Source organism: Spermophilus citellus (assembly GCF_964194105.1).
Source record: "Spermophilus citellus genome assembly, chromosome: 9".
Classification (NCBI taxonomy): domain Eukaryota; kingdom Metazoa; phylum Chordata; class Mammalia; order Rodentia; family Sciuridae; genus Spermophilus; species Spermophilus citellus.
The window spans coordinates 26,744,904-26,770,003 of NC_138191.1; the positions used below are offsets into that span (position 1 = coordinate 26,744,904).

The 25,100-nt window shown below is 37.6% G+C and overlaps 1 protein-coding gene across 2 annotated transcripts; it reads left to right on the plus strand.

The window, feature by feature from the left end:
• The first annotated feature begins 935 nt into the window (after positions 1–935).
• Positions 936–24,859, plus strand: PSMA5 (proteasome 20S subunit alpha 5). Of its 2 annotated transcripts, XM_081306722.1 has the most exons (9): positions 936–1,109; positions 6,063–6,129; positions 10,103–10,229; positions 12,875–12,942; positions 14,860–14,967; positions 15,108–15,166; positions 15,904–16,006; positions 18,826–18,912; positions 24,616–24,859. In XM_081306722.1, exons 1-9 carry the CDS (start codon positions 1,081–1,083, stop codon positions 24,691–24,693), a joined length of 726 nt encoding a protein of 241 aa, XP_081162848.1. In that variant the 5' UTR covers positions 936–1,080; the 3' UTR covers positions 24,694–24,859. The 2 variants fall into 2 exon arrangements, with proteins under 2 accessions (XP_081162848.1, XP_081162849.1); XM_081306723.1 differs by lacking the exon at positions 6,063–6,129 and having other exon boundaries at positions 971–1,109.
• Positions 24,860–25,100: the final 241 nt, after the last annotated feature.

The window sequence follows — 25,100 nt, forward strand, 5'->3', positions numbered from 1 at the left end:
TTTCTACGAAGCTATGAAGTTGCTCTTCTATCCTTAGGGAAAAGAAGCAAGAAACAGAGAAAAGGAAGGCTCTTATTTTTCCTGAGTAACAGAAAAATTGAATCCAGGATCCTGAGCTCTGAATAGTCAGGTCTGAAACCTGTACGGTGTGGTTGGAGGAGGGAATCCAAAGTAAGAGCTGGTTCAATTGCCATAAACGGCAGGCAAAATTCATGCGGAAATTTGAAGACTTTATTTTATTTATTTTGGCGGGGGGAGTACTGTGGATTGAACTCAGGGGCATTCAACCAATAAACCACATCCCCAGCCCTATTTTGCATTCTAATTAGAGTCAGGGTCTCACTGAGTTGCTGAGTGAGGCTGGTTTTGAACTCGCGATCCTCCTGCCTCAGCCTCTCGAGCCTTGGGATTACAGGCGTGCACCACCGCGCCCGGCCTGAAGATTTTCTTACAGACTAAAACCCACCAACTTTTCTCAACAAACGTGCCAGTTTAGCTGAAGGGCCCAGCACCCACTGTAGGATTCGCATCTTCGCTGGAGTCCTCCGCAGAGTCTGGAGACAGCTGAGTCCACAGAGCGCGGAGTCCTGCGAAGAGCTGGACAGGTGAAACGCGAGGAGGAAACGACATCAAAGCCCTCTAGCTGATATTAAGGGAACAGGCGAGGGACCGATAAGTCTGGATTCTCACAGCTTAACTCTTCGCACAAACTCTCCGAGCTGCCCAACTTGGGACTGGCTCAGACCTCCAAAAGGCTTACTCTCACCACACGCCTCGAGTTCCCAGCGCCCCTAGCAACCACCCGCAAGGTAAAGCGGAAGAACGCCTCTTGTCCCGCCCCATCAGCGCTAGCTGAGGTCCGCCGAGGAAGCGCGTTGGCCCAATCACCTCTGAGAACTAAGACCGGCCAATAGGAGACAGGAGCAGGAGGGAGGGCTAAAGAGGTCGCAGGCACACGCGCAGTTGGGAGCAGAAGGGGGCCTTAGGTGCTGTGGCCGTGTGGTTTAATTGGGTGCTGTTGGAGTCGTGTTGGTCCTCGGAATTCCCTCGTAGCCACCGCCACCTTCCCTTGTCCTCGCTATGTTCCTCACCCGGTCCGAGTACGACAGGTCTGTGCAGCATGGAGAAAACGGGTCGGGATTGTGGGTAGGTGGGTGGGCCCCGGGCCCGGCCGCGGCCTAGGTTCTGCAGTGTCATGGGGCGCCCCGGGAACCCGGGTCTGGCCAGACCTGGCGATCTCTTGCCCTACCCAGGCCCTCCGGTGATTCCCCAAGCTCATCCGGAGCAAATCGGCCGCACTTGCTCTACAGCTGAGTCACTACTGACTCTTAGTGCGGAAGCGAGAAGCTCGGGTTTGTGCTGGGGGAAGAAGCTGAAGGGGCCCAGAACTCCGACCTTTAACCCGGAGAAGATTAGGGGGTCACCCCTCCCCAGTTTATCTTTTCGTGCTAAGTATGACTTTTTAAGCAAAATGTGCTGCTTGGAATAAAAAGCAACTGAAGACTATTAAATCTGTTTATGATAGGGCATGCTAGGATGTACACTTTCTGCAAAAGCGCAAAGGCTAGATCTCAGCTATGCCCAGATATGTTGTCTGGTTCTTGATTTTATGTGAAGCAGAATTTAGAAAGGTTATCAGGAGTTTTCCCATCCAGCTGGTTTCGCTTGACCAGGGTTTTTCTGACTTTTGTAAAGCTTTAAAGCAAATTTAGTGTTGTTGAAAACCAAATGTAATGTTTTCAAAATTCAAAATTGTGAGGTTGTATTTATTTAAAAGTTTGAGTTTTTTTTCCCCCTAGAGCTTGGAAATGCTAAGTAATACTGAATGTGCTGTAGATATTTTTACTTTCACTTTCTATTTGATCAGATAAATTTTCCAATGGCTGTTTAAGTTTATTAAAAAGCTAGAAAAAGACATTTTCTTTTGTACCAGATAAATTGAGAAGCTGCTTTCCTTGTCAAATATATGTTGACCCTGTCGTGGTTTCATCACCTGAAGCTACCACTTTTCATTCCTCTACTGACTCATAGAAGGTGTATGAGAAGTTTTAAAACCAACATTTTTCTCTGCCAAGTAAAATGTCTTTGTTAGTGAGTATTTAGCTTCTAGGGCATTGCAGAGAATCATGTTGGGTGATAAAATTTTGAATTAAGTGTATATGGGAAAATTGTGTTCCTTTTCAGAAACCCTTTATTAAACCTTGTAGTCATTTGCTAAACATATATATATTGATTGTTTTGTGTTGTTTTCATACCTTCTCAAGAATGCCTAAAATACAGCTGCCCCACCCCCTCCCTTTTGCCAGAAATTGATTCTAGGGGCACTCTCTACCCCTGAGCTATACATACCCCAGTCCTTATTTTGAGACAGGATCTGGCAAAGTTGCCCAGACTTGCCTTGAACTTGGTATCCTCCTGCGTCAGCTTCCATAATCACTGGGATTATAGGTATGTGCCATGTGCCTGGCAAATATCGCCCTTTCTTATTTGCTTAACTAATGTACTTGAATATTTTTTGTGTACAAGGCACACTGTTTTTGGTTCCAATGGTACAGCAGTGTATGAGATCAAGATACTTGCTCTTGTGTAGGAGACTATCTTATAAAGATCTATTTACAAAAGTAACTAGTAGGAGACAGAAGTGTATTGACGACATCAGAGGAATTGAAATCAAAACTGGAAGTTCTGATGAGAGGTTGCATTTAATATTAGGGATTCATGGAAAACTTCACAAAGGAGCTGATATTTAAGCTGATCTTGAAGAAGGATTTTAATAAAGACAGTGAATAGTCAGTAGCTTTTAGTTTGAGAATATAGAATGAACAAAGGAGGGGAAATAAATAAGAAAGCATAAGACATGTCTGAGAAAAGTCTTTGTCTGACCAGCACATATGATACATGTTATAGGAATAAATAGTAAGAAATATGGGGAAGACAGAATTGTGCTAGATATCGGCTGGTATTTAATATTAGGTTAAGGAGTTTGGGTTTCACTCTAAGCAACTAAGTGCTGTTAATTTATTTCAGAAGTTACATGATCAAAACTGTGTGTCTCCCCCCACAAAACACATTCTCAGCCCTTTTAAAATTTTTTTAAATTTTGAGACAGGGCCTTACTAACTTACCTGGGGCCTTGCTGAGGCTGGCTTTGAACTTGGGATCCTCCTGTCTCAACCTCCCGAGTTGCTGGGATTGCAGGTTTTTGCCACTGTGCCTGGCCATACTTTGTGTTTTATAGAAATTACTTGACTGGGTTGGAGGAAAGAGTGAGTACCAGTTAGAACACTGTTATAATAGGTGAAAGATAGAGTCAATACCAGTTAGGTGGCTATTACAATAGTTAGGTGAAAGGTAATGAAAGTAATGAGAATGGAAGGAAGAGTGATTGTTACTGTGAAGAAGTATTTCCTATGAATTGGTATGACTTATCATATAACAGAATATGAGAGAAGATGGGGAGGAATGGTTCAAATCATTCAGAACTTTCTAGTTTGGGGAATAAGGAGGTTGGTGGAGGTGTTTTAAAAGACTGAACTAGGAACAGTGAAAGATGAACCTGATTTTCCAAGGTGACAATATTTGAAGAGAAATATTTCAGATTGGAAAATGTTGAATGTTAGCTGCTAATAGAATATCCCAATGGAAATGTTGATCAGGAATTTAAATTAATTAGGAAATAAGTCAAACTGGTAATAGAGATTTGGAGATTTGATGTGTAGCATCTATGAAATGGCTGAAGGAGATAATAAAGTTTGGGAAGATGGCCAAGACCAGAGCCCCATAGTTTGTAGAATTATTTCATACTCAGCAAATCAATTTTCCAATGTATTATGATAAGGCAGGACGAGCATTATCCTTTTTTTGTTGTTGTTTCTGGAGTTAAAAGCAAACAACTGGCAAAATTACAACTCAATCCTGGGTTTTCTGACCTTAGACTTTTCTTTCAGTGGTTTTTAAACTGTTCTTTAGAGCTCTGAACTTCCTTTTAAATGGCTACAGGGATATTAAACTCAGCAAATGAGAGCTAGGATGGTGGAATTCTCTCTCCACCCCCCAGTTTAGCTAGTTTAATTCTCATAGGCAGGATAGTGGAACTGTTGAGGACTTGGTCTCTGGCAGTATGACTTATTGCTTAAATTCTAACTCCAGCTCTACCTTTTATATGTTGTGTAACTTTGGGCAACTGACTTAACCTCTATATGCCTCAATTTCCTCATCTATAAAGTACTATCTACCTTAGAAGACTATTTCTTAGGCCCACTTAGAGGATTAAGTGAGTTAAGTCATAAACCAGACATATAGAGAATGATCAGCAAGTGTCAACTTTTATTATCTGTTTTACATTTTGGGGCCACATATAAAATTTTCTTGGAAAAAAACAGGTGTTTGGTTAGCTGGGGTTGTGGCTCAGTGGTGGAGCACTTGCCTCAATGTATGAGGCACTGGGTTTGATCCTCAGCACCACATAAAAATAAATAAAATAAAGGTATTGTGTCCATCTACAACTAAAATTTTTTTAAATACTTATTTTTTAGTTGTAATTTTGAACACAATATCTCTATTTATTTATGTGGTGCTGAGGATCGAACCCAGGGCCTCTCACGTGTGAAGCGAACGATCTACTGCTGAGCCACAACCCCAGCCCCTAAAAATATTTTTTAAAAAAGAGTTTTGGTTAAACAAATTTGAGAATATTGTACTATATGCTACCTATTATAAAGTTCAGACTCCATTAACCAGGTGTTATAAGCATTTTCATTCATTTGTACTTTTTTTTTTTGTAAAGACAGACACAACATCTTTATTTATTTTATTTATTTTTATGTGGTGCTGAGGGTTGAACCCATGCCTCACATGTGCGAGGCAAGTGCTCTACCACTGAGCTATAACCTCAGTACCTCAATTGTACTTAAAAAAAAAAATTAAAAAATTGTTTTGGTTCCAGGAATTGAACCCAGGGGCACTTAACCACTGAGCTGAATTCCAGCCCTTTTTATATTTTATTTTAAGACAGCCTCACTGAGTTGCTTAGGGCCTCTCTAAGTTGCTGAGGCTGGCTTTGAACATATGATCCTCCTGCCTCAGTCTCCCAAGTTGCGTGCACCACCATGTCCAGCTCAGTTATTTTTTGAGTGTTTATTGTATGCTGAAAGCTTGTATATGTACACTATGATTGGTGCCTTGTCTCCATAAGAGCAAGAAAAGGTGGAGGACATAGTTTAGGGTGAAAAGCAGTCTGACAGTAATCTGTTAAGTGAATGAACTGGGTTAAACTTTAAGAACTACATGGCTCTTAGTGTATTGTTAAAATAACAGTATTACTTCCTATAAATAACTAGAGAAATGTACCTGTGAATAACTTGTGCTTAAAAATAAGATTTTAATGTCAAATGCACACAATGGGAAGGGGATAAGGAATAATACACATTTCCTTGGTAATTGCATGATAATTTTGTGACATGAACTTATCACAAGAATTGGTAAATTGATTCAGGATTGATCTAGGTTAATTTAGAATTGAGGCAGAAAATTCACCTCCTCTCATTGATCAGTTTGGGAAGACTTGGTGAGAGTGGGGCAGAAGTGTTCTATAGTGCCTTAAGGGACTATACATATTTGTTAATGTACAAAAAAAAAAAAAGGCTAAAAGCCTACAGATTGCCTCAAGAAGTTCTATTGTCTTATACTGTTAATGTACAAAAAAACCCATGAGATTGTTGTGGGCAAAGTATAGAGTAATGAAAACATACATAGCCTATAGTCATCTAAGCTAGTTAAAGAATTTGATTTTGGGGGGCATACTGGGGATTGAACCCCCAGGGATGCTTTACCACTGAGCTAAATCCCTGGACCTTTTTTATTTTTGTTTTGAGATAGGATCTTGCTAAATTGCTGAGGCTGGCTTCAAATTTGGAGTTCTCTTGTCTTAGCCTCCCAAGTTGCTGGGGTTATAGCAGCTGTGTGCCACCGCACCCAGCAAGAAACTTGAGTTCAGTGTCTGTCTATATGATTCACTTTTTTTTGACAGTTTTTTAATACCTTTTTTTTTTAATCAATTACAGGGGCGTGAATACTTTTTCTCCTGAAGGAAGATTATTTCAAGTGGAGTATGCCATTGAAGCTATCAAGGTATTTTAGCAAGTAGCATAGGTTTTGAAATTATGGCAACCTCACATTTTGTTAGCAGAACATTTGAGTAAATGTGTTTAGCCATTCCTTTAGATAGTGTTTTCATATATCCCTTTAACCAGCCATTATTAACTATTTTTTATAACAATTTCAATCCTGTTCCTAACATCTATATTAAAACTTTTTGAGCAGGTTAGTAATTCATAATTATTTAATAAGCTTTTTCTAGTGGGGATAGAGGTACATGTTTAGGTTTATAATCCTCTGGGATATAAAGAGGGTGTAAAAATCTAGTGTTGACCCTTCTGTTACTTGATCAAATCATGTAATTAATTACCTCTATTTTCTTGTTGGTAAAGTTTTGAATTGGTACTAGGTACTAGGGACTGAATAAAAGATAAATTGATCTAGTAACATAAAATCAAACATGTAGCAAACATTATTCCACAAATTAGTAAGATGTCTATACTTAAAATTGGTTATCCTGTAGAAACTATATTTGTTAAATTATGGGTAATCTAAATAGCTTTTCAATTGGTAAATGTTTAAGGAGAAACAAAGAGTTGTAGGAAACATGTATCTAAAATCTTCAAATATTGTGTTGAAAAGGAATCTATGGGGAATGCTTAGAAGAAAGAAAGTAAAACAATGTCCAGGCCCCACCACAGAAATTCCAATTTATTTATTTATCTGGGTTAAGGCCCAGACAACAGGCCTTAGTTTTTCTATACTTAAAAGAAGTTGAAAATCAGTGATCTAGTCCAATCCTTCACTCTGTTTGAATTATCTATATAGTTCTAAACAGCATCTATTTGTAGAGTTCTAGTGGCAGGTATTTTCTCACAAAGTAGCTCATCCTGTTTGGAATAGTTCATGGTGGTTTAGAGGTTATCCTCAAATCAAATTCTAACTTCCTGAAGATTCTTTCAATTTGTCCTAGTTTTTTTTTTGTACCAGGGAATGCACCCAGGGGCACTTTACCACTGAGCCACATCCCCACCTCTTTTTATATTTTATTTTGAAACAGGGTCTCACTAAGTTGCTGAGGCCTCTCTAAGTTACTCATGTTGGCCTTAAACTTGTCCTCGTACCTCAGCCTCCCTAGCCACTGGAATCCTAGTTTGCCTTTGATCACATAGATTTTCCATAGGACAATTCCTCTTAGAATTAAAATACCTGAAGAAAGGTATTTTGTTTCTCAGTTACCTTTGCTACAAGGAGTAGGAAAGCTGGGGGTAGTGGTGATGCCTATAATCCCAGTGACTAAGATTAATCCCAGACTGAGGCAGGAGGATCTCAAGTTTCAGGTAAGTCCAAGCCTTAACAATTTAGGGAGACCCTAAACAACTTAGTGAGACCCTGTGTCAAGAAAATAAAAAGGGATAGGGATATGGCTCAATTGTTAAGTGCCTCTGCATTCAATCTTTAATACCAAAAATTTTAAAAAAGAAAAGGAATCTGGGAAAGGGGAAAGAGATTCTGGTTAGCTGAAGTCATAGAAGTGAAAGTGGAAACATAGTGTTACTGGTGCAGAAAATGATGTGCCAGCTGCAAGTGCCTTTTTCTATTCTGATGTCTTTGCTTTGTGTTGAAAATATTACTACGAAGTGTCAGACCATCAGAAGTCCAAGCTGTATATTAATCTGGGGCCTCAGCTAAGACAATAGTTCTGCCTGGATGTGCAAGCCAAGAGTAAACCACAGCTTTTAAAATTCCTTAGGGTCAATAATTTCTAGATTATCTAGAGACTATAAAGTATCTGATCTTTGTAGTCGTAAGTTGAGCTAGGATAGAAATAGTAATATGGTCCTTAATTAATGAGACCTAACCATTGTGAAAATTAGGTGCTTAGGAGTTAAACAACCTGTTTATTGCTTTGGCAACTCATGCATGCGTGGCCAATGAGAAAGCATTTTGCTAACCATTAAGACTTGAGTTGTATCAGAGGAACTAGAGAACAACTGACCATAGAAATGTTGATACTGAATGGTATAGGTGAAATGTATCCAGCAAAGAAAAGGAAAAAAAGTGCCTATGAGTAGGTGTTTTTGGGTTTGGGGAAGGAGTGGAATCAATGTTAATGTCAAAATAGCTATATTCTATCTAGCCTATCCATATTGGTTACTATGCTAGTTAGTTATATTCAAGAAATACTACATAGTTCAAATGTTCTCTCACTTCCTCCTCTCTCCAGTTCCCACAAAGATAGGTAGGAGAAATTTAGATAGAAGTATAATATTGAAATATCTGGAAGGAAATATAAATGTAAAATGAAATTTTTTTGAATTTGGTATATTTTAGAAAATATCCTGTCTCAGAAATATTGACCTTTTTTAGATTGGAATATATAAAACAATTAGAATAACTAAGCACTATGTGGAATTTTCTGGCGATGGGTTTCTGAATGTTTGTTTTTAAATTTTTAGGTGCGTATACATGTGATATTAGAGTCAGAAGGCAAAATAGTTCTATAAATTGCATAACAAAAACAGCAATCCCTGAAGCTTGCCCATCTATTTTCAGCTTCCCAGAGGCAATACTTTAAACTGTTTTAGCTGATAACATTCTTGGTATTATATATCTAGACTCAGACTTACTTTTTTTTTAATCAGACATTATCCACAGACTTTTAATAACAGTTCTAAATAAAGTCTCAACTTTACATATTTGAAAAATAATGTGTGAGACATTGTTTAGTCTGTAGACATGGTAAGCCTATTATACATAAAGATTGATGGAGTTCTTTGGAACCCTTTGTAATAATGGGCTCAAGTCTGATGCTCAAATTTGGCAGTTGTTGCTTTATAGACCTAACTAAATATAATGGAAATTCAGAGGAGAGAGCGGTCATATGCAAGGCTTTATGAATAAAGGAGAAAATTTGGAGAGGCAGAAGGAAAACTGTATTCCAGGGGAGATTGCTTTAGCAGGTGTGCAAGGCTAAGTGATAATAATGGCTTGAACAAATGGGGTAGGCTATACCTGAGGGAGGAGTTTTGTTGGAGAATATTGCATAATGAAGTTGGAAGGGAAAGGTGGCCTTAGATTAGCAGGGCGCTGGAAGCTTACTTAGATATTGCTATAGATAATACAGTGAGATGTTAGTTCTTGAGAGAAGAAATATAAAAATAGCATTTTATTAGATTAGGCTGTACCATGAATGATGCATTGCAGTTAATGATTAAGGATGAGACTATAGGCTAGGTATTAACTCAGTGGTGGAGTGCTTGCCTAGCATGTTCAAGGCTCTGGATTTGATCCCCAATACCACATAATAAATAAATAGATGAGACTAAGTAGAAGTCATATAATAACACTTGTTGAATTATTTATTATATGGTAGATTCCACTTTATGTATTATATATTAATTCATTAATGTTTATCCTTCTTGATGTAGGTATTATCCTCATTTTGCAGGTGGGAAACTGAGACATGTAGAGGTTGATGACTAGGAGTATTGCATAGAGACAGAGATGAATTTAAGCTCTACTGGATTAAATTAATGAGCTTAGATTAAATTTGTATTTTAGTGTTGTCAGTAGTGATGGTGGTCATTCCCCCCGCCCCCACGTCATATAGGTTTGGGGAATGTCCTCTTTTGGGACAGACCAAAATGGACAGCAAAGGTGAAGAGAGACAAAGTACAGAAAAAAGTTAGGGTTTTATTACTTTCTTGCCCTCTCTGTTTAGAACTTTAGAATCCCTTTCTAAAATTGGCATTAGAAGGGATCATTTTCAGATGATTTAAAGACTATTAGACTTCCTTTTCAGAAGCTCAGAATTCTATAAATCTATGGTCTTGCTATTGACAGGAGCATTGTATTATTTATTAGGGTGCTTCTTGTTCTCTCTGCATACTAGCCATGGATAATCAAAGTTTCGGTCTGGTGAAGATGTACAGAGAGATTTCTGGTGAGCATGTGACACTGTTTTTTGATTTGTACATGGTAACCATAACATGTTTCTTTTTAGCTTGGTTCTACAGCCATTGGGATCCAGACATCAGAAGGTGTATGCCTAGCTGTGGAGAAAAGAATTACCTCCCCACTCATGGAGCCTAGCAGCATTGAGAAAATTGTAGAGATTGATGCCCATATAGGTAAGGAGTAGGGGAAAGCTGTTTTGTAGGAATCTTGTCTGGGTTTATTAGTTCTGTGTTGTTCCAAAGGGGAGATTCATGAGATGAATGCCTTGTCCCCTGGCTAGCTATCATTTTCCAGGCAGTAGGCCAGTGTGCTTAATTTTAGGAGTAGAAAGCAGTTACAGAGCAGGCTGTCATGTGTGAGAGACTAGGGTGTCAACTAAGAAAAGAGGAATTCTCAAGTGGAAGGTCTAAGGTTCTGAGAATTATAAGAGTAATAGACTTTGATAGAACTTGTATGTGGTTTTGTTTAGCTTGTGGACAAAGACTTAAGGAACCTCCCCCGGGCTGCTGAGAGAGATCAGATTTTAAGGGGCAAATGGTCTGGTTCCCTTCTGCCACCTTGTTACTGGGTGCCTAAGAGCCTGAGGATGGGATGGAGTTTGGGAGCTAGAGGTGAAAAAAATAAATCCTCTTTTGCAACCCAGAACTCATTGTTCAGTATGAGTTTGATACATGTGAGCAGGAATATTCTTCCTAAGACAGCTTAAAAGTGATGGGATATTGATAACTAAAACGATTGGTTCTAAGACTAACAAGTTGATAAAAAGCACAGGTCATGAGAGAAATCTCAGCTGTATTGATTTCAGTATTCCATTTTTCATATTGTGACACAAGATGGCAGCTAATGGGGGGAAAAGTATTTTAAACTTTGATCAGATCAGTCTTCCTGTTTTCAGATTTATCTTTTTATTCCTTATCCTCCCCTCCCCACTTTCTTTGGTCTTTACTGTAATTCTCTTGCCTTGGCTTCTGACATTGTAGTATTACAGGGTGAATAGTTCTGTTTATTTATAGAATGGAATTTTAGTTAACTATGTAAAGTTTCTTTAAATATTTATTTTTTAGTTATAGTTGGACACAACACCTTTACTACTTTTCTTTTATTTTTATGTGGTGCTGAGGATCGAACCCAGGGCTTCACACGTGGTAGGCAAGCGTTCTACTGCTGAGCCACAACCCCATCCCAACTATCTAAAAATGTTTTAACCTGTCTAGCCATCTAATTAATGAAACATTGGTAAAATAATTAATGCTTGAAGGCAAAGAAAAATGCTGTGGTGGCTGGGAACATGGTATAATATCGTTTTAACTATCGAAACAGATTTAATCTGTTAAAATTAGAACGTTTTGTGTTTACTTTGTCTCAAACCACTTTTCTTTTGGATGAAGGCCAATGTTATTTTAATTCAGCAAATAAAGAACAAACATTGTGCAAGACACCAGGGATACAGACAGGAAAAAAGACAGTCCTTGTCTTCTAGGAGCTTACAATCTAAATGTTATGCTGGACATGTATAAATAAGTAAATGTAGTTAAGTGGTACAGGTATTAAGAAAGATTCTAGTGTGTGCTCCGTAGGGGCATAAAGGAGGGAAAAAAAATAGTTTTGCCTGAGGCTAGTGGTAGGGCAGCTTTCAGAAAAGGATTCCATGAGGGTGATGCTTGAGTTGAATTTCATTCTGAAAGATAAGGAAACTTAGTGTAACACAGGAAAAGCATTCTAATCAGAAGAAATAGAAATGAACCAAGGTATGGCTGTATAAAATATAAATGCACAAACACTTAAGTATGACTGTGAGGCGAACTATGGCAAGAGATGAATCTGGGGTCAGAATATAGAATTCCCTTTTTACCCTGCTAAGGAGCTTGGACTTGATCCTTTTGCTTTGATGATTAAGCTTTTAAGAAGTGAGGTAGTTCCCTTTAGAATTTTAGAAAGAACATTCCTATAACAATGTTAAAGATAGGGTAAAGGGCTGAGAATGGAGGCAGGGAGACCAGATAAGAAATTTTTTAATTGTCAAAGCAAAGGGATGACAGGACCTTAAGCAAGACAATGACCAGAAAACAGAGGGGAAGGGACTAATGCCAGATAGGTTAATCAGATAGAGACTGAGAAAACTTGGAATCTGATTGGTTGTGAGGACCAAGGAAGAAGACAGGTCTAGAAGGGAGAATAAGATGAGTAGATTGAGCTGTAATATCCCAGTAGATACATTAAGGGAGTCATTTGACCTTATAGATCCGAAACTTGAGAGAGATACCCTTAGGCTGAGATTTAGGCTTGAGATATCATCTATAAGTTAACAGTTCTAGCCATAACCATGGCATCTTGGACCATTAGGCAAATTTTCTCTCTAACATAACTAGTTGGTGTGTTTGGAATAGAGAGGTAAAAAGGCTTTTGATATTATTTTGAGGTCTTCCACTATAGCACATAATGAGTAGTTTCCTTTTTCTTATTTCTCAGGTTGGGTTGTTAGGATTTGCTTAGTTCAAAAATGCATCATGGCCTACAAAGAGTGCTAAAGGGATTCTCAGGGATGTTCTACATGGAAATTCATGTTTGGTTGGCTGCTGCTCTTCTCTGTCTTCCATCGAACTGTCTAGATTTCTATGCCATTGTGAATGGTTGTTTTCTTCTTTTTTTTTTGTATCATCATTATACTGGGGTTTAGTGCCAATGATTTCCCATCTATTGGTTATATTGCCATGGGATTGCTGGCATTATTCCACTCCACAATTTCAGTGTTTTCCTGAGTTGATAAAAGGATTTATAAGGATTTGGCCTCTGTGTCACTGTTGCTTTTATATTATAGGTTGTGCCATGAGTGGGCTAATTGCTGATGCTAAGACTTTAATCGATAAGGCCAGAGTGGAGACACAGGTAAATAGCATCTTTTCTACTTTTTTACTCTGATGCTTAAGTTCCTTGTTTATTGGTGATAAAGCTTCCTGGGCTACATTTCACATGTCAGTATTAGTTGCAGCACTTGGGAATGATTTTGGGTAGAATCCCCACTTCCTGGGGCTTAGATTTAACTACCTAATCATTGCAGTTTTAAGGAAGCTCTGGTCAATAGAGGTGACAGTCTTCGTCTTGTTGATTCATCATATATAATGCATACATCACACTACATTCTGTTCCCTCATTGACTTTCTTTGGGAGCCCTGTGGCAGGAAGTGGTCTTAGTTAAGTAACATTCTCCCTACAACTGCCTTTCCTGCCATCTTGTAGGTAACTGCTTCTCTGGTAAATAATGAGTTGTATTAGGCAACAAATACTTGTTAGGAATGCTGGGGTTTTTATTTTATTTTTAGCTGTGTACCTATAGCCTAGAGAGTAGGCTAATAAGGAAAAAAAAAATATCTCAAGGTAAAATTTTTTGCCTTTATTCACAAATTTGTCAGTACTTAAGTAATAAGTACTTTATTTTATTTTATTTTTTATTTATTTTTTTTTATTGTTGGTCGTTCAAAACATTACATAGTTCTTAATATATCATATTTCACAGTTTGATTCAAGTGAGTTATGAACTCCCATTTTTACCCCGTATACCGATTGCTGTATCACATCAGTTACACTTCCATTGATTTACATATTGCCATTCTAGTGACTGATGTATTCTGCTGTCTATCCTATTCTCTACTATCCCCCTTCCCCTCCCCTCCCCTCCCCTTTTCTCTCTCTACCCCCTCTACTGTAAATCATTTCTTCCACTTGTATCATTTTTCTCTTACCCCTCCTTTCCTCTTATATGTAATTATGTATAACCCTGAGGATCACCTTCCAATTCCATGCAATTTCCCTTTTCTCTCCCTTTCCCTCCCACCTATCATCCCTGTTTAATGTTAATCTTCTTCTCAAGCTCTTCGTCCCTACCCTGTCCTTGGTTACTCCCCTTATATCAAAGAAGTCATTTGGCATTTGTTTTTTAAGGATTGGCTAGCTTCGCTTAGCATAATCTGCTCTAATGCCATCCATTTCCCTCCAAATTCTATGATTTTGTCATTTCTTAATGCAGAGTAATACTCCATTGTGTATAAATGCCACATTTTTTTTATCCATTCATCTATTGAAGGGTATCTAGGTTGGTTCCACAATCTTGCTATCGTGAATTGTGCTGCTATGAACATCGATGTAGCAATGTCCCTGTAGCATGCTCTTATTAGGTCTTTAGGGAATAGACCGAGAAGGGGAATAGCTGGGTCAAATGGTGGTTCCATTCCCAGCTTTCCAAGAAATCTCCATACTGCTTTCCAAATTGGCTGCACCAATTTGCAGTCCCACCAACAATGAACAAGTGTACCCTTTTCCCCGCATCCTCGCCAGCACTTGCTGTTGTTGGACTTCATAATGGCTGCCAATCTTACTGGAGTGAGATGGTATCTTAGGGTGGTTTTGATTTGCATTTCTCTGACTGCTAGCGATGTTGAGCATTTTTTCATGTACTTGTTAATTGAGTAATAAGTACTTTATAACAGAATTATAAGATAGAATCTTTGACCAGGGAAAGTGGTACTTGATATAGCATTTGCTGTGTGAGAAGACTAAACTTGGTGTTTGTAGGAGTTAACCCTTTTTTTCAAAGGAGTAACCCTCTAGTTCAGTCCTTGCTTAGTCCTTTTGATATGTTTATTTCCAGAGCTATTTCTCCTGCAGTTCCAAACAACCATAGTCTAGGAAAAACATGCTTGAGCCTTCAGTTTCCAATCACATTTCAAAGGGATAAGCAGTAAGATGGTGGACTACCTTAATTCCCTTCTTATTAGAAAGGTGTACCATTTTGTGCTCTTCCCCCAGAACCATTGGTTTACCTACAATGAGACAATGACGGTAGAGAGTGTGACCCAGGCTGTGTCCAATCTGGCCCTACAGTTTGGAGAAGAAGATGCAGATCCAGGTGCCATGGTGAGTGTGATGCTTGTGTTGAACTCACTCACTGTTCTGTAGAACTTGGAACATTTGTTCTCGGTACATACCTTTCCCAGCCTCTCTCACCTGCTTAATTTATAGCCACTTATCATAATACTGCTTCTTTTTGGTTCTAGTCTCGTCCCTTTGGAGTAGCACTGTTGTTTGGAGGAGTTGATGAGAAAGGACCCCAGCTGTAAGTACCATTTTGCCATCGTTTCTTCCTTTTTGGGGAGAATAGTAATTATTTTAATTTGGATCAGGGGCTAGTAGTGTAAATCAACTAAGAAATTATTTTAGATTTGGAAAAACAGAAGGGCTTTTAGCTCTAAAGTTTGGTGGCTGTGCTATTTATACAAACAAATTTGGGGATGTGTGAAGAACTCCACGATTGGAACCAGTGCTAATTCTGGAAAAAATTAGAGGTAACCTTATTACTAAAGTCAGGATATGTTTTAGAGTTTTTCTTTGGAGTGTGGATCTGATTCTCATTCTCAAATATTAGATAGGCATACACAAGTGCCAATTTATGTATACCATACTTCTCTTCTAAATCCTGAGGACATTAGCAATTTTCTTATATCCTTTTTTAAAAGATCTATCCTTTTAAAAAAGTTTTTCAAAACATAGAACATCTTTTTGGAGCTGTGCCTCAATATTTCAGTGGCATTCCCTTAATACAGGGCCAAGCATTTGTTTTTTTTTTTTTTTTTTTAATATTTATTCTTAGGTTTTAGATGGACACAATATCTTTATTTTACATTTATGTAGTGCTGAGAATCCAACCCAGTGCCTTGTGCATGCTAGGCAAGCACTCTACCATTGAGCCACAACCCCAGCCCCTGTATTTTTATTTATTTTTTTAGTGAGATGTTTGTTGCATAAAATGCCACCGCTCTTAAGCATTTTAATTCTCCTTTTGGGGTTTTGCAGATTTCATATGGACCCATCTGGGACTTTTGTACAATGTGATGCTCGAGCAATTGGCTCTGCTTCAGAGGGTGCCCAGAGCTCCTTGCAAGAAGTTTACCACAAGGTAATCAAGCATTCTCACAACTTTTATTACTATATTTTAAGTAAAGGCATAATTTACATGCAATAAAATGTATAGACCTTAAGAGTTCAGTTCTAAGGCTAGGGTTGTAGCTCAGCGGTAAATTAGCACGTGCGAGGCCCTAGGTTCAATCCTCAGCACCACATGAAAATAAATAAAATATTAAAAAAAAAAAAAAAAGTTCAGTTCTATAAGTTTTGACTATTGTATATACCTTTAGAACCAGAACTGAAAACAAGATATAGAACACTTCCCTCAACCCCCATCACCACACACTACCATTGACTGACTTCCCTTCATGAAAGATTTCTCTGTAGTGTGTGATGCTGTCTGATAGCATTTGCCCACACAGCTTCTTTCAAAATTGGAGACAAACTCTGCTGCTGCTTCATCAACTAAATTTATGTAATATTCCAAATTGTTGAAATTTTCAACAGCATTCACAGGACCTTCATCAGGAGTAAATTCCATCTTAAGAAACCACTTTTTTTGCTCGTCCTTGAGAAGCAACTTCTCATCTGTTAGTTTTGTCACAAGATTGCAGCAATTCAGGCACATCTTCAGGCTCCATTTCTAATTGTAGTTTGTTGCTATTTCCACCACATCTTCAAATCACTTCCTTTAATGAAGTCTTGAACCCCTCACAATCATTCAAGAGGACTGGAACCAACTTCTTTTCAAACTCCTGTGAATTCAGTATGTTGAGCTCCTTCCATGAAACATGAATGTTCTCAATGGAATCTAGAATGGTGAATCTTTCCAGAAGATTTCATTTATTTTGCTTAGATCCATCATAGGAAGCTATACTCTTAGAAGCTGTTTTTTAAATGTTAAGACTCAAAAGTTGAAATTATTCCTTGATCTAAAGGCTGTGGAATGGGTGTTGTGTTAGCAGGCATGAAAACAGAATTAATCTGATTGTACATCCCCATCAAACTATTGCATGACTGGGTACATTGTCAACTGGCAGTAAGATTTTGAAAGGAATCTTTCTGAGCAGTAGGTCTCCATTGTAATCTTAAGATATTCAGTAAACTTTGTTAACAGATGTGCTGTCACATAGGCTTTGTTCCTTTTTAAAAGAGTATAAGCAGACTGAATTTAGTATATTTCTTTAGTATATTTCTTAAGGGCCTAAAGAGTTTTAGAATGGAATTGGGCATCAGCTTCAACTTAGTTACCAGCTGTAACAAGAGAGTCATTCTGTTCTTTGAAGCTAAGCACTGATTTCTCTGTAGCTATGATGAAGGTAATAGATGGCATCTTCCAATATAGGCTTTTTCATCAACATTGAAAATCTGTTGGTTAGTGTAGCCACCTTTGCCAGTGATCTTAACTAGATCTGGATAAATTGCTTCAGCCTCTACATTAGAACTTACTTTTTCACCTTTCTTTTCTCTCTTTTTTTTTTTTTTAATATTTTTTTAGTTATTGATGAACCCTTATTTTATTCATTTATTTATATGTGGTGCTGAGAATCAAACCCAGTGCCTCACACATGCCAGGCAAGTGCATTACCGCTGAGTCACAGCCCCAGCCCCTCACCTTGCTTTTTTATGAATCTACTTCTACTAGCTACTAATTCTTCTTCTGTAGTGTCCTCACCCTTCCATAGCCTTCGTAGAATAGAAGACAGTTAGGGCCTTGCTCTGGTTTAGGCTTTGGCTTAAGGTAATGTTGTGGCTGGTTTCATCCATCCAGACTATTAAAACTTTTCTTCATACCAGCCATAAGGCTATTTCACTTATCATTCGTGTATTCAGTGGAGTAGCACTTTTAATTTCCATCAAGAGTTTATTTCCTCTGCATTTTCAGCTTGGCTAGCTGTTTGGCACAAGAGGCCTAGCTTTTAGCCTGTCTGTGCTTTTGATATGCCTCCCTCACTAAGCTTAATCATTTCTAGCTTTTGATTTAAAGTAGAGACAAACAACTCCTCCTTTCACTTGAACACTTAGAGGCCATTGTAGAGCTATTAATTGGCTTAATTTCAGCATTATTGTGTCTAAGGGAATAGGGAGGCTTCAGGAGAAGGAAAGAAATGATGTAATGGCTGGTCAGTGGAGTAGTCAGAACACTTGCTATATTTATCAGTTAGATTCATCATAAATTTTTTTAAATTTATCATGTGGGATTGGTTTGTGCTAATCCAAAACCATTACAATAGTAACATCAAAGATCACTGATAAAAGATCTCCATAACAGTGTAATACTAATTAAGTTTGAAGTGTTGTGAGGATTCCCAAATTGTGACACACAGACACTTAAGTGAGCACATGCTGTTAAAAATGTTACCAGCAGACTTGATCAGTGCAGGATTGACACAGCTCTATTTGTAAAAAATATAGTATCTGCTAATACAGTGAAATAAGGTGTGCCTGTAATGTTGATCTTACATGTGGAGAAAATTAGGTACACACAGGATATAAAAAGAGTGGGTTTTCTAAACCATTTGGGCATTATTATCTATGAGACATCACTAATATTATGTTATCTTCTAAATTAAACAAGGAATTCAGATATACACTAGAGAGTGCTGCCCCTTCAACTTCCTTAAAGGTCATTTACTGTATGAAAGTTGGTGATTCTGAGGTTCATAATGAGGCATTTTTTTCTCCGAATAAGTGTATCTAACTACTTACCATTTGCCTGAATTTTGGAGATGGTTATAGTGCCCTGCACAAATTAATGTTTGATTTATTAATATTTGCTAAATAATTTCTTCAGGGGATAAAAGGGAAATCTGAAGGAAGGAGGGATTATATACAATTAATGGCTCATTTTCTCACCCTTTTTGTTTCAAGTCTATGACACTGAAAGAAGCCATCAAATCTTCACTCATCATCCTTAAACAAGTAATGGAGGAGAAGCTGAATGCAACTAACATAGAGGTATTTTTCTATTTTACTGTTTTTTTGGATATCATAACCCCCATTGCTGAAGATTGACTGGATCAAGAAAATTATATATGCTCAGTCTTTAGGATATTGATAGCATTTCAATAAGTAGCTACAGTAAAGTGGTGATGAAAGAAGCCAGAGTTCAGTGAGTTAAAGAGTGAAAGGGAGGTGATGAGGTAGAAAACACAAGTATGCTGCTATGTCGAGAAGACTGATTAATGTGAGCAGAAGGCAGCATTAAAGAAAATTACTTTTGTCTTCTTAAGGATGGGAAAAACTTAAATACTTTTTTAAACTGAGGAAACTAGTGGATAAGAAAAATGTTAAAAGATGAGATTCAATGGTGATAGAAAAGTTCTAGAAGAGGGAAGACATGGTACAAAGGAAGGAGTTGGTTTCAAAAAGTAATATTAGGGCTGGGGTTGTAGCTCAGTGGCAGAGTGCTTGCCTAACATGTGTGAGGCACTGGGTTCGATCCTCAGCACCGCATAAAAATAAACAAATAAAGGCATGCTGTCCATTTACAACTACAAAAATAAATAAGTAAAATTAGTTCAGCATCATGAGTAGCCCTCTATATAGCAAGTTCTGTGCCAAATGCCAGGGATACATAACAGAAATTTCAATACTTAATTAGATAGTACTGCGCAGTATAGAGAAATATGGACAATAAGAGCCTAGGGTGAAACTTCTAAAGAACAGATTAACATGTGAACATATAACTTAGAACATTAGGAAAACATCGTAGAAGAGGTAATGATGTCTGGAGAAAGGGAGCAAACGGGTATTTCAGGAAGAGGGAGCAATATGTGCAGAGGCTCAAAGATGTAAAATAACTGTTTAAAATGGAATTCCAAGGTTTTTATCTAACTGCTGGGTGTGGGATGTATGGAAGATCGGAGAATGGCAAGATATAAGATTGGAGATACATGGACCAGATGGTGACAGGTTGGTTTGGAGGTAAATTGGGAGAGATGTTCTTTATTTGCTTATTGTTAGGTTACCTGCTGAGCAAGGGTGAATGCAATAGTGAAGTTAAGAATGGGAAATATTGGGCTGGGGTTGTGGTTCAGTGGTAGAGCACTTGCCTGCAATTCCTGAAGCATTGGGTTCATTGCCCCGCACCACAGAAAAAAAAATAAACAAATAAAATAAAGATATTGTGCCCATCAACTAAAAAAATACTTTAAAATTAAAAAAAAGTCATTATAGGTAGAGAAAAGGGAAGATGGAGATGAGTTAAAAGGATTACTGGGTTACCTCAGAACACTAGCTGAAGCTGGAATCAGGGGACAGATTGTTCTTAAAAGTCAGGATAGAGCTTACCCTTGGAGGAATAGTGTCTTAGTCAGCTTTTTCACTGCTGTAACAAAGACCTGACCAGAATAATTTTAGGGGGAAAAAATTTATTTGAGGGCTCATGGTTTCAGAGGTCTCAGTCCATGGACATCTGGCTCCATTCCTTGCGGCTCAAAATGAGGAAGAATGTGACAGAAGAAAGCCAAGAGAGACTCTGCTCGCCAGATACAAAATATGTACCCCAAAGGCGTGCCTCCAGTGACTCACTTCCTCTAGCCATACCCTACCACTTACCACTTAGTTAATCTCATCAGGAAATTAATTCATTGTTTGGGTTAAGGCTGTCATAACCCAATCTTTGCTCCTAAACCTTCTTGCATTGCTCACATATGAGCTTTTGAGGGATACCTCACATCCAAACCATAATACATAGTATATATTTATATTATATATAAATACATACATATATATATATGTATATATATACACACACACGCGCGCGCATGTATATTTTTACATATGTGTGTGTGGGTGTATAAAAATCCTTTTTTTGTGGTGCTAAGGATCCAACCCATGTTCTCATGCATGCCAGGCAAGAGCTCTGCCCCTGAGTTATATCCCCAGCCCTAAATATTATATTTCAGTTAAAAATTTTAAAGTCCAACTAATGCAGTAATCATAAATCAGTAATTAAACAATCAGTACCTACCAGAATGTTAGCCTCACTCATAAGAAAATGGATGGTTGGATTAATGCCCAATGGGGATTGACTAGTTAAGAACAGAAGAGTGAAGAATACTTAGGAATGTTGTTGGTAAATGTCTCACCAGTATACTCACTTCATAGGCTGTCATGAAGGGGACAAAAGAAGAGACTAGCCTAGAATTGGGAGTTTGAGGGTGTGGTAAGGGAGTTTGGCTTGCTCCTCAAGCAGTGGAGGGAGAAGAGTTTAACATAGTTCTTTAGTGAAAAACTTAATTCATAAATACAATGTTTTTTGTTTTTTTTTAAACCTTCTTAACAAGGATTTGAAAATACTTCCACTTCTCCCCTGTCTCTGAAATGACGAGGTGCAATAATAGTATGATACTCCCAACTCAATCCTTAGGAAGGATTTTGTCAGTTCCTTTCTAGAACTTTGTTTTCTTTGGTACTGAATAAGAGTGTCTTAGCATTTTTACTAAGACTATGTCCTTGCCACCTCAGAAGAATTCAAATGTAGCTCTTGATTCCATAGCAAAGGCTCTGAGGCCTATTTGGTTCAACTAAAACTACAAAGATGTTTTCTTGCTTGTTTGCTTTCAGTGACACTACAGTGTTGCTTTGCAGTGAGCATCACGTGTAGCTCTGTCATTAATCTCCCTGATAATAGATTTCTTCACATTAAAAAAGGGCACTTCCTTGGGCCTGGGATTGTGGCTCAGTGGTAGAGCACTTGCCTAGCACGTTCGAGGCCCTGGGTTCTATCCTTAGCATCACATAAAAAAAAAGATATTGTGTTCAACCACAACTAAAAAATAAATATTTTTTTAAAAAAGGGGCACTTCCAATTGTTCAAGACTATTCATTCCACCATGCTTTCTAAGCCTGTCTGCCTATAAGAGTCTTTGGAAATGAAGTTCAGAGATCTGTACTTTGGAAAGCTCCTGCAGTAACTCTGATGGTCAGTCTAAGAAGACCAGCATGAGGGAGCCTTTCCTCTAGAGCCCTTCCTTTCCTGTCTCCCTTATGTTCTCATGACTCTAGTGTTTCCATGAGAAAGGGAAGATTGGATTCTGTAAAACTTCCTGTTTGTCAGATTATCTGGTCATTATTATTTGAAATTTCTGCATCATTATTATTTGAAATTTCTGAAGCATTCATCTCAAATATGACAATTCCAAAATTAAAATTATTTTCTTTCCAGAAAATCATTTCTTCTTCTTCTTCTGTTTCTAATGCTAGTTGATGATAGCACCCATGTTCTTGTCATTCATACCAAAACCTGAAATATTTTGATTTCCCTTTCTCTTTATTAAATTGTGTTTTACCCCTTTGTAAAAATAATTTTCATGTAAATACCCCTTCTCAATTCTTATTTCAGGTACCTTCTTTTGTTCAGGTCCCCATTTTGCATTTCCCTTATATATTTTTCAGAGGTCTTCTAACTAGTTTTCCCTTCCTACAGCCTTGCTCTCCTCTGTTTCAACCCATTTTCCCCCTCATTCTTGTGCTACTGGAGTGGATTTTTCAATTCACATCCAATATTAATTGTTATCCACTTTAAAAATCTTACCTTACTCCTGATGTATACAGGATAAATTCCAAACTTCTTTTTATGGCAATTTAAGTCATATGTCTAATCTGTTAGGTACTTTGTTAAGCATTTTACATGTATATCTTTTAATCCTCACAACTCCTAAGATAGGTATTCCTGTTTTCATTTTACAGATGAGGAAACTGAGGCTTTGGTAAATAGTAACTGGTACCATTTGGTAAATGGTAACTGGTAGATGGTAGAGTCAGTATTTGCACCCAGGTCTGTACTTTTAGGTCCTGTACTTTTAACCACTATAAGATACTCATCTGTGAGCTCTGACCCCCACCCTGCATCAAGGCCCTCTCATTTCATCTTACTCCATGTGCAGCCTCTGCTACAGCCATATACAGCATTTGTTTTGCAAATACATCATGTTTCATGCTTTTATGCATTTGTACAATGAGTCTGCCCATCGTCTCCTTGGCTGTCCGACCCATTCTTGCCATTCTTCAGTATACTACTATTCAAAGGTTTCTTCTCCTTGATGCCTTCCTGGGCTCCTTGGTCACTCTTTTATGTATGTTATGCTTTATTATAACACTTAACTGAACATTGAAAGCTTTTAGCATCCAGTGCCCTTAATAAAAGATAGATTTTTCTTCATCTTTGGATCTTTAGTCCCTTGTACAACTGCGTCTAGTATTCAAATTAATTATTGATGGTGTAAATGAAAGAAAATATCTATTATACCTGCTTCACAGGTTTTTTGCAAGCAAGAATATAGAAAAATGTGCTTCCTATTCATTATGTAAATAACATCATTATGTAAATGTAAATTTTTCTCATCTAATGAGTAACTACCTGAAGGTGATACTTGGTTTAAACCCTATTATTACTGATTTGCATCTTAGTTCTGTAGGACTGTTCTATACAGAGTTTGCCCAATTTCTATATTTTAACTTTTGTAATATTATGCAAATGTATTTGGGACTCCTGACATTTTGTGTAATTGGATATATCTTTTGGTAGACTCCAGAGGAGACTGCAGGCTTTTAGAGAACTTTTTTTTTTTTTTTTTAAGTTGTTCCCAGAATAGATTTCTTAAGATATGCAACAGTCTTTTTTTCTGAGTTTTACTTACAAATGAGGCAGGAAATAATAAACATCATGTAACTGGGTTATGCTAATTCTGCATGGCAACTTTCAAATTATATTAATTCAATCCCTGGTACCAAAAAAATTAAAAAAAAAAAGAAACTTAATCAGCTTCATCAGTAATGAATATTACTTAAAAATGCCCTAGTATGTTTAATTTTAAAATTTAAAAAAAAAAGGAATGACATTTAAAACAAACATAAAGGCTTTGCAGCAAATGTGAAATGATACCTTTTCTTCAGGATTGACCAAAAAACATGGGACTGTGATCATCACGATAATGGAAAACATAGTAAAGTTAAATTTGAAGCCATCTTTTGACCCTTGTTTTTTGTTGGTTTAATAAATTATAATCTGAACTGTTTGTTATTTTTAATATCATCAGTCACAACTGACTTCCTGTGCCATTTTTTATGGAGTCTTTTCATGGTCAGTCCTTTTAAAAAACAAAGCAAACCTTTCTGTTAAGTTGCCATACATACAGTTCTAGAGAAAATATCTAACAATAATAGTTAGCAATTATTTGGTGTTTCTTATGTTAATCCTCAAAACTAATCTATAAGTAGTATTATTATCCCCATTTTACAGATGAGGAAATAAAGGCACAGAGTGGCCAAGTAACCCAAGTCATACACAGAAGTATATGCAAGTATATAAATAGACTTTAAATATATTTCTATAGGAATCCTTAACAGAAAAAGAGTACTGACTCCATGTACTTTGCTGCTAACTTCAAGAATTAACAGTGATGCCAGGCATTTGGTTAACTATTACATTGTAGGTTAACCTCAAAATAGAAAATTTGGTCAATAAGAGTTTTTATTTTGTAGTCAGAGAGCTATTTTAGGGACCTGCTGCCTGGAAAGGATATCCCTGGGACAGCAGATCCCTTAGTTCCTAATGAACAGCTGCATCACCAACACAGTTTTCTCCTGACCATGCTAGGGCTATTATCAGGGAATCAAGCCCAACTTATAAACCCCTTTCTGTTTTCTTTCCAGCTAGCCACAGTGCAGCCTGGCCAGAATTTCCACATGTTCACAAAGGAAGAGCTCGAAGAGGTTATCAAGGACATTTAAGCAAGAGTGATCCTCAGAACTACTCTGGGACAATTTCAGTTCTCCAGTTGCCCTTAAGTTTTACTTCCAGCTCCTATTCCTTGGAAAATCTCCATTGTCTGTGCATTTTTTTTTATGATGTCTGTACATAAAGGCAGTTCTGAAATAAAGAAAATTTTAAAATATGTGTTAATGGTCTGTCCTCTTATAATGTTTGAAATGCTTACATTATCAGGCAAAAAGAATAGGGTATTAATATCCTTATCCTGTGCGAGTGCCTGTTTTAAAATTATTTTAGTTGCTCTCTCCAACAGTCAACTCTAGCCCCGAATTCCTTGGTGCTGATAAATGAACTCAAACTAGCCCAGCTCCTCCCAGTGGTTAATAGATGTTAATACCGCTGTAAATCCATTTAAGTCCTGTAGTTT